Consider the following 13990-nt stretch of genomic DNA (forward strand, 5'->3'; position numbering starts at 1 on the left):
CTCAGTTTGCGAGCATAATTCGTTCTGGAAACATACTCGTAGTCCAAAGCACTCGTATATCAAAGTGAATTTCCCCATAAGAAATAATGGAAACTCAGATGATTCGTTCCACAACCCAAAACTATTCATATAAAAATGATTAATACAAAATATAAAGTAAAAATACATCAAACAAATTAACCTGCATTTTACCTTTGAAAAGAATCATTTTGAGTTTCTAAACTCTTGTGGGATTCCACCCAACAGGACGACACGTGGAAGAGCGTCCCAAAGCAATCGCAGTCTCCCAGCGCTGTAGCAGTTCGCCATAAAAGCGAATCCGAAAAGATTGCGGACATGCTATAAGCGCCTGCCGTCGATGGGTGACACAAGGAACATTATAAATGCGCAGGGCACAGTATTACTTGGCCACGGCCCTGCCTGACTGCTGTGTCTGTGTATAGGAGAGCGGCAGATCCCGCTACAATAAATAACCGCGCTGTTGCTGTTTCAAGCTGAATAAAGCTGGTGTTGCTAAAGTACTGAGAATCAGCCTCATGTTTTGGGGTGCAAGACGGGGACTCGCACGTCACAGCACACACACGCACGCACACAATGCTATAGTAAACAGTATACGCTTGTATGGATGTTGACTATATGAGTGAGGCACGCCGACTCAGACGGAGAATAGGAGACGATTGCCCACAATCCCGCAGCGAGAAAGAAGAAACATCAGCTCAGTTGTGATCACATGATGCTCAGCAGACAAACCGTATACATACTACTCGTACTGCAAGACCTTGCTCGTTTATCAAGTCAAAATTTATTAAAAATTTTAGCTCGTCATGCAAAACACTCGTAAACCAAGTTACTCGCAAACCGAGGTTCCACTGTACTTAAAAACAGGTAAGTTTTAAAGTAGAAATAACAGAGGTAAGGTCTAATTATGGCACTGGAGAGTGGTGACGTTTTGCATGTTGATTAGTAGATGCAGGTAAAGTCGAGCGCCTAGTTGGAGGGGGATGTCAAACTTGACAACTGCATTTGGTGATCTCATCGCTCAATCGTGTCAGATTACTAGAAATACGTTAAAATTATGCGACATGGTGACAACGTCCCAGCACAGGTTCACATTTCCAAAGTGTTGTAGGCTAAAAACGTTTTCTGATAACCAAAAAAAAAAAAAAGGACGAAAGACAAAGAAAACAATGGGCAAAGTGTGCTACAAATAAAAACCAAGTATTTTACTAACAAAAACATTTTCATCTGTCAGAAGAGTATACGCATATGGTAAATTAAAAAAAAAAAAGATTTTTAATTATAGAAGTTTAATATACAGTGGGATATGTAAAGACAGTTATACAAAGCTAGGATTTTTTCCTTTTTTTGCCTTTTATTACAAATGGCATTTATAAAGTAAACGGATTTTTTTTTTCTCCATTTTAAATGTACAAAAAGCTCCACTAGCCGTCCTTTAGCAGCTTTGCAACCTGGCAAGTCTTGTAATATTGCAGATAAGTGCAGAAACGGAATATAAAATTAAAAGGTGGTTAAAAACAAAAAACAAACATATTTGCCTGCTCCACAGGGCAGACTGGATGCACACAACCTCTCCTGTCGATTGTCCAATGTTCCAGACAAAGGGAAGCACAGCAGTGCCATTCTACATTAGTACAAATAAAAAAAAAATACAATAAATTGCAGAATTTACATTAATAACATTATCAATAGAGCAAATACAGTGAACTGAGAAAATGCAGCTTAACAGAGAGCAATACACAAGGTTTTCTCTGCCGTGTCTCTTCAGGCCAACTTTCCTTTGTGGAAGTCGTTGAACAAAAACAAAAGTATATTGATATGACAGAAGAAAGATGAGCTGGCTGTTGTATTGTCACGGTGGATCTGCAATGGCTTCTTGACTCGGGTTAAACGTTTAGCTCACAACATGTCCACTCGGTCAGTCAACTCAATGCGCTTTGGTATCATGTGCCTTCTGCAGAATTGCACCTTCTTACCAGAAGGTTCTTTTCTGTGGGCACCAGAAGGTGGCAGGGTACATTTTTAATCTTCATCTCAAGTACACTATGCATACAGTGCAGAGTATATGGGCTTAGATTAAATAATTGCTTTTTTTTTTTTTTTAATCATTGAAAGTCCTCTGTGGCCCCCAAGGTCTTCACTCTAATTCACTGTTGTGTTCTTCTTTTGATGCTACGCAGTAGTTCGACTGCTCCGATCTGACAAATCCAGGCAGGCATATGCATTTGTAGGATCCTTCTGTATTGACACACTTGGCATTCCTGCAGAGGGACATTTTATCGTTGAGTTCGGTGCATTCATTAACATCTGAAATGAGGCAAAAAAAAAAAAAAAAAAAGGCAGTGTTAATGTCTGGAAAGCACTGGTGGCGCAGCCATAATCACCAAGAAGCAGATGGTGAAGTCTCTTTTAGTCGATGCTCTACAACCTGAAGAGGAAAGGGGGATTTACAGTAGGTATAGAAAAGAATCCCCCCCTTCAAAATATTCCCTTTTTTTTTTTGCTTTACAGCCTTAAATGAAAACACACAAAAAATATTTCTTCCCAGCTTTGCTTACTCAATGCAACCTCTAACATCCAAGTAAAAGACATCACAGCTACAGTTCAGAAGAATTATAAAAAATCAAAATCAAGACATACTGAGATTAATAAAGGACCCTCCCAATGTCAATGTAGTTTTGTTGACCCACCTTTGCTTTAATGACAGCCTTGAGTCTGTTGGGATACTTCTCTATCAGCTTTGCACCTCTAGATTGAGTAATATTTACAGAACTGTTCAAATCTTTCCACTGATTTTCAATGGGATTTAGGTCTGGGCTCTGACTGGGCCACACCAGGACATTCACTTTTTTCTTCTTCAGCCACTGTGTGGTAAGTTTTGCTGTGTGCTTCGGGTCGTTGTCGTGTTGAAAGGTGAACATTCTGCCCATCTTCAACTTTACTGGCAGAGGGTAGCAGGTTTGCCTCAAGAATTTCACAGTATTTTGCCCCATCCATTTTTCCTTCTACCCTAATGACAGCCCCAGGCCCTGCAGCAGAGAAACACCCCCACAACAGGATGCTGCCACCTCCATGCTTTACTGTAGGTATGGCGTGTTGTGGATGGTGAGCTGCATTGGATTTCCACCAGGTGTACCGTTTGGTATTGAGGCAAATAATGTAGCCTTTCTTGAGAAGTGGCTTTTTCCTTGCGACCCTCCCGAACAAGCCACAATTGTGGAGCGCTTGTGGTATTGTTGTCACATGCACACAATGACCACTCTTTGCCATCAAATCCCGTAACTCCTTGAAAGTGGCCATTGGCCTCTTGGTAGCCTCTCTTACCAGTTTCCTCTTTGCTCTTTCATCCAGTTTGGAGGGACAGCCGGCCAGATCCAGCAAGGGTCCTAGTAGTACCAAACACTTGCCAATTCTTTATTATGGATTTTACTGTGCTCCTTGGGATTGATAAAGCCTTTAAGATCTCCTGCCTTATGTCTGTCCACAACTCTATCCCTGAGATCTTTTGAAAGTGGCTTGCCAGCCATAGTCAGTTGTTTGCTCTCAGTTGCACTACAAAGCAAGGGAATGAATGTTCCGTCACACTGATTACAACTGATCACAGGTGGAAGGAAGCCAGTAACCATGGTCTGCAATGGAAATGGTGGGCACTTACACCTGATGTGGGGTGATCCTTTATTAATCTCAGTATTTCTTGTTTTTTATTTTTTATAATCCTTCTGAACTGTAGCTGTGATATCTTTCACTTGGATGTTAGAGATCGCATTGAGTAAGTAAAGCTGGAACAAATATTGGTTTGTGTGTTTTCATTTAAGGCTGTAAAGCATTTTTTTGCTTTACAGCCTTAAATGAAAACACACAAACCAATATATCTGAAAGGGGGGGGGGATTCTTTTCTATACCCACTGTATGTATATATATATATATATATATATATATATATATACATACATACACTTACTTACTTACTGTAATGCCTCCTGCCATTGGAGGCACAATTCAGTACATGAAATACTGGGTGCCATCTTATTAGTACTTTACACCATTTGCAAAAGTTAATATGGGCTGAAGCCAGGAAACAATTCTTTGTTCCGGATTCACACAACTCTTTGAGTGAACTACAGAGTCATATAGTTGAAGCAGAAACCTTGACAACCTTTACGAAGTATCTGGATGAGATATGTGGACAACTTAGCTATTAGCCAAACAAATGAATGTGATGAACTGAATTGTCTCCTCTTGTTTGTGAAATTTCTTGTGTTTCTTACTTTCTTCTGTTCACTTAGGGGGCCATTATGATAAAGTACTCCCAGAGCGTAATTGGTTAGATAATTTCAATCCATGGCTGGACTGTTTCAATATGCTAGAAGGCTGGCAGTCTGTAAAATGGTCATCACGTGGCCATGCATGAGAGATTTAGGGATCAGACTGACTGAATGGCGCCACTTCTCATTAAAAATGGGACAGTACAGTCTTGGAACACATTACAAATTTATCACATCATCAAAGTGTGCACTGGTTTCAGTTTCACCGAGTTAAAGAAAGTGAATTGCAAATCCTGAGGCATTTCTGTAACACAGTGTACAATTTTGGTCTGTGTAGCAGACCACCAGACCAGGATTGAAAACTACAAGTTACCACAACATACAGAAAGAAGTGATCCTCTTTAGCCAAAGGCCAAGGGAACATTGTTTGAATATAAATAAATCTATTTATATAAAAGCCAAATACCACTGACTCACTTATCACGAAATCTCTCAAACCGTAAGGACTTGGGACTTGAAATTTGGAATGTAGGTTACCCTTGGCCCATAGGTGCTCACTAAGAAACGGTTTTAAAAATGTTGTGGTCCAAGCGTGAAATTTCTTATAGTTTTTTAGACCCGTTTGTATGTCTGTTTGCTTTTCACAAGAGAACTACTTAACGGATTTAGATCGGGTTTTTTTTCTATAATTTGCTTGAACATTCCGTTGATTTTGCGTCTTCTCTCATTTCGCTAAGTATCATAGTTCGCTTGTTGTACTGATTTATTAGCGCGAATCCCAGAGAGACTCATCGGGCTGCGGGGCCATCCTCACTCACGCGTCTGCCTTGCGGCGTAACCTTAACTCCGCTTAGTTAGCGAACAACAGAACTACTTAACGGATTTAGATCTTTTTTTTTCTATAATTTGCTTGAACATTCCGTTGATTTTGTGACTTCTCTCATTGCGCTATGAACCGTAGTTTGCTTGCTGGAGTGATATATTCACGCTGATCCGAGACAGAGACTTCGGGCCGAGGGTAGGGGAAGAGTGACGTCAGGGGTAGAGAGCTGGGTGGGGCCCTCCTCACTGTCCTGTTTCACTAATACGCGGGCGAAGACACGGGGGATGGCTAGTCAATAAATATATCTGCAGTGGCCTGGTGTCTTGTCCAGGAGATTGTGCCTACCTTGCACGCTATGCTGGGTTAGACTCCAGCCCCCTATGACTCTTCTCAGGATTAAGTGGGTTTACAAAATGGTATGGTATGTGTATGTGTATGTATGTATATTATATACTGTATATATATACCAGTAACAGCATACTACATGATAACGTGCAGTGAATACAGTTGACTTGACCATACTCTGTGCCCGTATGCATCCACTGCACGGCCACCCTGCTGCCCGCTGCCGAGAGTTGATTCTACAATAAAATAAAATGAAAATACAAAGAGTAATAATTACAAAACTCTTCGCTTTTAATATAAAGCTATAGTGCAGAGTTTCAGCATAATATATGTGTCCCTCAAACTGGCCAAATATCCACCCATTCGTTTTTTGAAGGCCGTCGTCTCCATTGAACCAGAGAAGCTACCTCTGCTAATTTCATGCTCTTTAAAAGGCCCCATTTATTTCTCTGCCTGGCCACCACTTACTGTATATGATGAACAAATGGAAATGTTATAAACTGGCTGTCTATAAATAAAAACAATGGAAAAGAATACAGTAAACAATATTAAATATTCATAAGCTAACATGACCTATTTTGATGGGCAATCTCTCTTCCTGAATTAGTAATTTAGCACAGCTGATTGTTTATATGGAGCCTACATAAAGGACCTTGAGTTGTTTGGCTCCACATAAACGTCCATATTAAATAAATATTGATCTATTAATTATCTGATATTTCAAGCAGAGTATTGTAGTCTACATTTAAATATTAGGGTGGCACCTTTGTCCAAGGTGACTTACACCATTTGAGATATGATTGGTGACAATTCTTTTCTTTTTCTAATTGGAGCCCAGGCAGGTTAAGTGACATGCTCTTGGTCACACAGCGTCAGTAGCAGGATTTGAACCCAGAACCTCAGTGTTTGAGGTCCAAAGCCTTAACCACTATGCCACTCATGTTATATACTGGTATATATATTAGGGCTGTAAAAGTTAAACCATTAATGCATGTGATTCATTTCAAAGGTATAATGCATTTCTGTTTTCCTTTAATCACATTTAGCGCATTCGTTGTTTGACACTCCTTGCAATCTAAAGTTAGTAAATTACAAACCTGCAACAGCAATTGCAAACAGCAATTAAAATGTCTGAATTGGCGTGGTGTGGTCTATGCTCTGTGTAGACCTGGATTATTGAGTGACCCAGGAGAACACTGAGATCAGCTTGACTGTTTTTAAAAGGCATTCTCTAATGATTTGGGATGACGTACTCTGTGAAAGGCACTATAGTGGGACCTATACAAGGTACTCACCCCCAGGAAGTTTCCACATTTTCTTGTTGTACAACATTGAGTCACAGTCAGTCAGTCATTCAGTTATTATCCAACCTGCTATATTGTGACACATGGTCACGTGGTCTGCTGGAGCCAATCCCAGCCATCACAGGGCGCAAGGCAGAAACAAATCCATGGGAAGGGCGCCAGCCCACCGCAGGGCACTCACACATACATACAACCACACACCAAGCACACACTAGGGACAATTTAGGATCGCCAATGCAACTGGAGCACCTGGAGGAAACCTATGCAAACTCCACGCAGGGAGGACCCAGAAAGCGAACCCAGGTATCCTTACTGCGAGGCAGCAGTGGATTTATTTATTTATTTGCTTAACTGATCAACAGAAAAAAAAACGTTTTACTGTGAAAGTAAAAACAGATCTGTGCTAGGTGAAATGAATTAATTACAAATGTAAAATTTGACATAATTGATCTCTCAAGTATTCACATCAGCATTTAGGAGTGTGCTAGGTCTCTGTCCCTCTATCGGCTTTGCCATTTTTCCCTTTTCTTCTTCTTTCCAAATCTGCTCAAGCTCTGTCAGGCTTTATGGAGATCATGAGTGAATATTGGATATTCACTGACTGGGATATTTTCATGTCTCCAACCTCGACTTGTGCTTTTGAATCACCTTATCTTGAACTTGCCCTTAAGTGTTCTTTTTTTTTCATTGTGTAGGCCAGGTTTATACTTCACATGACTTGATGCATGCTCCAGCGGACGCTCCTGCTAAGCAAGAGTTTTACTGTTTATACTTGTGCGTGTACTTTAAATCTGGAAGAATCCACCAGGTGGCAATGCGAGACATTATCACTGTGAAAATTGGTTTGGCTTCGCTGTGTTGTGAATTGCCTGGAACAGCCATTAAATTCCGATGACACCTTACCACAATATCTCTGAAAAGGACATTTAATTATTAAATCCATCAATCCATGTATGTGTCCATTCCAGCAAGCATTGGGCACGAGGAAGAAACAATCCCTACATTATGAGGGGCATCAGCTCATCGCAAGTTAAATACAAGCACTCACATACACTGGCAACATTGAAACCGGAGCCCACTGTGGAAACCCAGCAGGAAAACATGCAAACTGCAGGCAGGGAATACCAGATGTGACTCCCTACAAGACAGCAGCGCTACCGCTCCACCACCGTGTCGCCCCCATGTGTGTAATTATTAACAGTATTCATTATTTAAACGAATTTAACGATTTATCTGAAAAATGTAACATAAATACTTTAGTTCATTTCATCATGAAAGTGATATCAAGTATAAAACTAAGGATTCTAAATGTGCAGAGAGTTGGAATATCATACATTTAATGTGTTCTGTGTGGTGATCTATTGCTGTTTGCCTCTGCTGTCAGGTCAGTTGGAAGCCTCAGAAAAAAAAAGACGGCACAGAAGATGGTATGTGAGACTTAACATGTATCGTGTCATTACGATCGTGTCATGCGATGCTTGAATATAAAAGCACCACGAATGCATCTGTATATCGGCATTTTGCTTCACTACATTGAACCATTTATCAAACACCGAAACGCGCACATCGATCCCGTAGGATCCCCAAAGTGGCTTTCTGTCACATGTAGATAGTAAACAGAGACTCTGACGTCACATTCCAACTTTTATCACACTGCACCCCCTGACTTTTTTTCTGGTACTGCAACTGCAACTCGCACACGCGTCATGTTAATTTCTGAGGACCTGCTCAGAGGATACATCAAATGAACGCTGGGAACCATGGCAGCCATGATGCGAGCGTGTACACGTTCTGAGCGTGAAACGAGCCCTAAGACCACCATGCTGACTCGGAGGCATTTCACTTTCAGAGGCATTTAGACAACAATCAACTGAAACCCCAGACAGGTGACCCCGATGGAACTAATCATGCGACTTCTCAAGCCAATGGGCTGAATCAGTGGTGATTTAGGGGTGTCATATTAAAGGGGGTAAATGCTTACATGATCAATCATTTTGTGTTTTGTATTTGTAATTAATGCAGACCACTTTGCACAAGTCTGTTTTCACTTTCTGTTGATCAGTGTCAAAAACGCCAAATTCAATTCACAGAGATTCAGTGTTGTATAACAACAATAAAATGTGAAAACTCCCAAGGGGATAAATCCTTTTTAAACATATAGGCCTTGTAAAACTGCGTGTAAAAGAGTTTGATTCTTGTTAACAAGGACCCTTTTGCCCAAAGAAATGTCACTTGCTGAATGTTTTTCTATATTTTCACCCATCTCTGTAGACTCTAGAGACTGAAGCCTGTGAAACTCCCGGAGGACAGTTGGCTCTGAGATGCTGACCCCAGCAGTCGCACTGCAGTCCCCGTCACTTAGCTCACATGTCTTGCCCATTTTAATGTTTGCTTTAACAACAGTTAAACATTTTGACCTTGTCCGGAGGCTATGGCTAACAAGTGGGTAGACCTAATAAATTGACCAGCATGTTTATTGCTTAATTATGTTTCTTTCAAGTATTTTACAGTGAAAAGTCAAGCAAAATGACAACTCAGGCCCCTTCTTCAGACAAGATGTAATTACATTACATGTAATTACAAAAGATTACATCTTGTCTGAAGAAGGGGCCTGAGTTGCCTTGAAAACTTGCATATTGTAATCTTTTTAGTTAGTCAATCAAAGGTGTCATTTTGCTTGACTTTTCACTACATTCATAATGGCTAACACGGTACAACACCCTAGTACTACAAGTATTTTACATATTTTTTTAAAACCAAATTTAATGCAAGATGCTCTTAGGTGGTCAAAGTGGCAGATTTACAGTATATTAACAAAAGATAATGCTGCTGTGAAAAAGTATTTGCCCCCTTCCTGATTTGTTATATTTTTTGCATGTTTGTCACACTTAAATGATTCAGATCCCCCTTGTTGTCACCTACAACCCACATCTTGAAGCACTTCGAAAAATTATAAAAGAACTTCAGCCAATGCTAAACAATGACCAAACACTGAAAAATGTATTTCCTGAACCTCCCCTCCTGGCATACAGACAACCACCAAACTTGCAGCAACTAGCTGTCCGAAGCTCCTTGGGCGAACCAACAGAAAATGGCACATCTCCCTGCCTACAGAAAAGATGTAAACCGTGTGGTCACAGACCGTATAATTATACCACACTGCTGACTAGAACATCACATAAAGGGATCATTTTCATGCAGATCATCTAATGTGGTCTACCTAATTCTCTGCATGACATGTCCTGACCCTGCATTCTATGTGGGAGAAACTGGACAAACACTCCGCCAGAGAATGAATTTCCACAGGTCCCACATTAAACATGGCAACAGAGATGTTCCTGTAGCGGCCCACTTCAACAGCCATGGACACCGTGAGAGGGACTTTAAAGTCACAGGGCTTATGGGCAAGAGAGAAAAGAATAGGAAGTCAAACTCCTGCTAAAATTTAATACATTACAACATGGTTTGAATAGAGACAAGAGTTTTATGGCCAGGTATGAGGATTGTTTGCATCTCTCAGACTGACACAGACAACCTGACTACACATTGTATGGAAAAACTCATCAGAAACTTCAAAGACTTTGTTGGATAATTATCTTATCGACCATACATTGTTCTTCTCTCTTGTTAAATGAATCTTAGCCTGAAGAGGTCTATTATTTTTTTACATTTAAGATGTCTCACTTAAAGTTTTGCCAATGTTGTTATTTGTCCTAGTGTGTATATAAACACAGGGAACTCAGTTTCTGTATTACATCTCACCTAAAGAAGGGGCCTGAGTTGCCTCGAATGCTTGCATATTGTAATCTTTTTAGTTAGCCAATAAAAGGGTTATTTTGCTTGACTTCTCACTACTCAGATCATTAAACAAATTTAAATATTAGACAAAGATAACCCAAGTAAACACAAAATGCAGTTTGCAAGTGATGATTTTATTTATATTAAGGAAAAAAAAAATATCCAAACCTACATGGCCCTGCGTGAAAAAGTAATTGCCCTCTAAACCTGATAACTGGTTGTGCCACACTTAGCAGCAGCAACTGCAATCAAGCATTTGCGATAACTGGCAATGAGTCTTTCACATCGCTATGGAGGAATTTTGGCCTATTCTTCTTTGCAGAATTGTTTTAATTCAGCCACATTGGAGGGTTTCCGAGCATGAACCGCTTTTTGAAGGTCATGCCACAGCATCTCAATTGGAGTCAAGTCCACACTTTGACTAGGCCACTCCAAAAACCTTCATTTTGTTTTTGTTTTTTTAAGCCATTCAGAGGTGGACTTGCTGGTGTGTTTTGGATCATTGTCTTGCTGCAGAACCCAAGTGCGCTTCAGCATGAGGTCTCGATTTGATGGCCGGACATTTTTCTTCAGGATTTTATGGTAGAGAGCTGAATTCATGGTTCCATCAATCACAGGAAGTTGTCCAGGTCCTGAAGCAGCAAAGCAGCCCTAGACTATCACACTATCATTACCATGTTTAACTGTTGGTATGATGGTCTTTTTCTGAAATGCTGTGTTACTTTTACACCAGATGTAACAGGACACACACCTTCCAAAAAGTTCAACGTTTGTTTTGTTAGTCCACAGAATATTTTCCCAAAAGTCTTGGGGATCATCAAGATGTTTTTTGGAAAAAGTGAGACGAGCCTTTATGCTCTTTTTGGTCAGCTGTGGTTTTCACCTTGGAACTCTGCCCCTTTTCTTATGGTTGAGTCAAGAACACTGACCTTAACTGAGGCAAGTGAGGCCTGCAGTTCTTTAGATGTTGTTCTGGGTTCTTTTGTGACCTCTTGAATGAGTCGCTGCTGCACTCTTGGGGTCATTTTTTTGTAGGCTGGCTACTCCTGGGAAGGTTCACCACTGTTCCATGATTTCTCCATTTGTGGATAATGCCTCTCACCGTGGTTTGCTGGAGTCCCAAAGCTTTAGAAATGGCTTTGTAACCTTTTCCAGACTGATAGATGTCAGAAATTTCCTGAATTTCTTTAGATCGCAGCATGATGTCTCCCTTTTGGGATCTTTTGGCCTACTTCACTTTGTCTGACACGATCTATTTAAGTGATATTGTTGATTCAACAGGTCTGGCAGTAATCAGGCCTGGTTGTGTGGCTAATGAAACTGAACCCAGCTTTCCAAAAAATGTGATTAACCACAGTTACTTCATGATTTAACAAGGGGGGCAATTACTTTTTTCACACAGGGCCATGTAGGTTTGGATAGTTTTTTTTCCCTTAATAAATAAAACACTGCATTTTGTGTTTACTTGGGTTACCTCTGTCTAATATTTAAATTTGTTTGATGATCTGAAACACTTACATAAGTGTGACAAACATGCAAAAAAATAACAAATCAGGGAGGTACTGTACCACACGACTCTGCAAGTGCCAAGCCCAGATATCCCTTTCCAAGTGGACACAACGGTACTGCTGAGCTGTATAGCCTCACATTCCTATAACTGTTGAGGAAATGTTATTCTTTAGGTAAGAACCACAGGACATTATATAAAAAATTGAGAATAGATTTCACTTACCAACACATGCCATCTTGGACATGTCTAGGTGGTACCCATCAAAACAGTCACAGGTGTATCCTTCCTGTACTCTGACACAGCGACCATTTTCACACCCATTCAAGATGCCACACTCCTCAGCCTGAAGCCCTTCAAAGGCATCATATTCTGTAAAACATTCATAAATACACAAAAAATATGTGGGCACAGGAATTAGAAATACACATTTAACAAACATAAAAACAGAAATTGGGCTCAGTATGTACAGCATTCATTCTAATAGTTTATTTTTGCCTGCTATCAGGAGAATCAATAATTAAGGATTGTGCTGCATTGCCATGTGTTGTCGGTCACCTCCTCAGGATTTGATGTCTAAAGCTTCTAGTGGGTGGGTATGTCAGACTTGCCAACTGCAGTTGCTGATCTTGTCGCTGGATTATGTCAGTTTACATGATTGATAGTCACTTGGCATGTCTAATTTAACAAATGGTATGCCCTCCATGCTCTTGAGACTGTGCTGGGAGACACAGTAAACCTTCTTGAGACGGCATGTATGGATGTGCCATCCTGGAGAAGTTGGACTACCTGTGCAACCTGACACCTCCTTATGCTACCAATAGTGAAAAGGACGCTAGCAGAGCATAAAACTAGAGAAGAATTAGTCAGAAAGGATAAGGAGAGAGCAATTGTCTGTGGCCCTCACCTACAAAACCATTCCCTTTTATTTTCTGGGGGTCTCGCTGTTGCCTCTCCAGGTCACCTATTGTCACTTTCATTTGCACCAAAGCAGGTGAAGTGGATTCACAATCGCTTGGGCTTCCTAACTGGACGTACTGATATCCCTGAAGCTTAAGTGACTTGGTGTTAGACTGGGATGATTAAGTGTTCCCTTCATTTTTTGAGCAGTATATTTTCACTGTGGGAGTCAATGTGTTAATAAATTATGTGTAAAAACCCTATGCTACAGAAAAAAAATATGGTAAATGAGAACACTGTTATTTTCAAGTAACCCTGGTGCTGTATGCCCACAATCCACATTAAAGGGAGTGAGTGATTCAGTCATTGGGAAAGAAGGAAGTACATCATTTCATCTGAAAACATGATAATTTCTTCATTGCGCAAATAATGGCTTTTGGATTTATTACAGAGATGACACCAGTAAGAAGGGAGTTGGCGGAAGTACATATTTTTAGAAATTTCTGGTCAATCTGGACTGCATTCTCCTTTTATTAGCGAGTCATGGGTTTGTTTGCTGGCATTCGTACGCCTGAGTATGCAAGTGTGTTGTGTTAAGAGGTTTTGCAGACGGACTTCTATGCAATTCTTCATCCCACATCATTGCAGTACTGGAGCTTGACTCTTCTTAGCTGTGAGTAAGGCCCAGATGTTCTGCCACAGACGACCTAAGCCAAACCAATATTTGGATTAGCAGCATTAATATAAAATCCAGAAGGTTTTGCTCTTTTTCTACCATATCTTGGAATGAGGTTTTAATTCAGCAGCTGAGAAAGATGGCCTTGGAAAACCTTTTAAATGCTCTTCACCAAGAATGGACTACTGGTGCTTACCATAAAAACAGGCATTCCTCCTTCTCCATCATGCCTTTGAGTTGTTTGAACACTGTTAAGTATAAGGAAGAACTGAACAGAGCTGCTCTCATTCACTTCCATGTTGAATAATTGATATCATTCTCATTTGAGCTACACTAGAAGCTACACTAGATTTT

The 13990-nt window shown here is 40.4% G+C and overlaps 1 protein-coding gene across 10 annotated transcripts in view; it reads right to left on the minus strand.

The window, feature by feature from the left end:
- Positions 1-1202: 1202 nt before the first annotated feature.
- The window catches only part of ltbp1 (latent transforming growth factor beta binding protein 1), a 386058-nt gene continuing 373270 nt past the window's right edge, over positions 1203-13990 (minus strand). For all 10 annotated transcript variants that reach the window (XM_028820637.2, XM_028820635.2, XM_051919196.1 and 7 more), the window contains 2 exons: positions 12286-12432; positions 1203-2325 (listed from right to left, as the gene is read on the minus strand). In XM_028820637.2, coding sequence (XP_028676470.1) covers positions 2156-2325; positions 12286-12432 — 317 coding nt within the window. In that variant the 3' untranslated portion in view covers positions 1203-2155. The remainder of the gene's footprint in view (positions 2326-12285; positions 12433-13990) is intronic.

Source organism: Erpetoichthys calabaricus, chromosome 15 (assembly GCF_900747795.2).
Source record: "Erpetoichthys calabaricus chromosome 15, fErpCal1.3, whole genome shotgun sequence".
Classification (NCBI taxonomy): domain Eukaryota; kingdom Metazoa; phylum Chordata; class Cladistia; order Polypteriformes; family Polypteridae; genus Erpetoichthys; species Erpetoichthys calabaricus.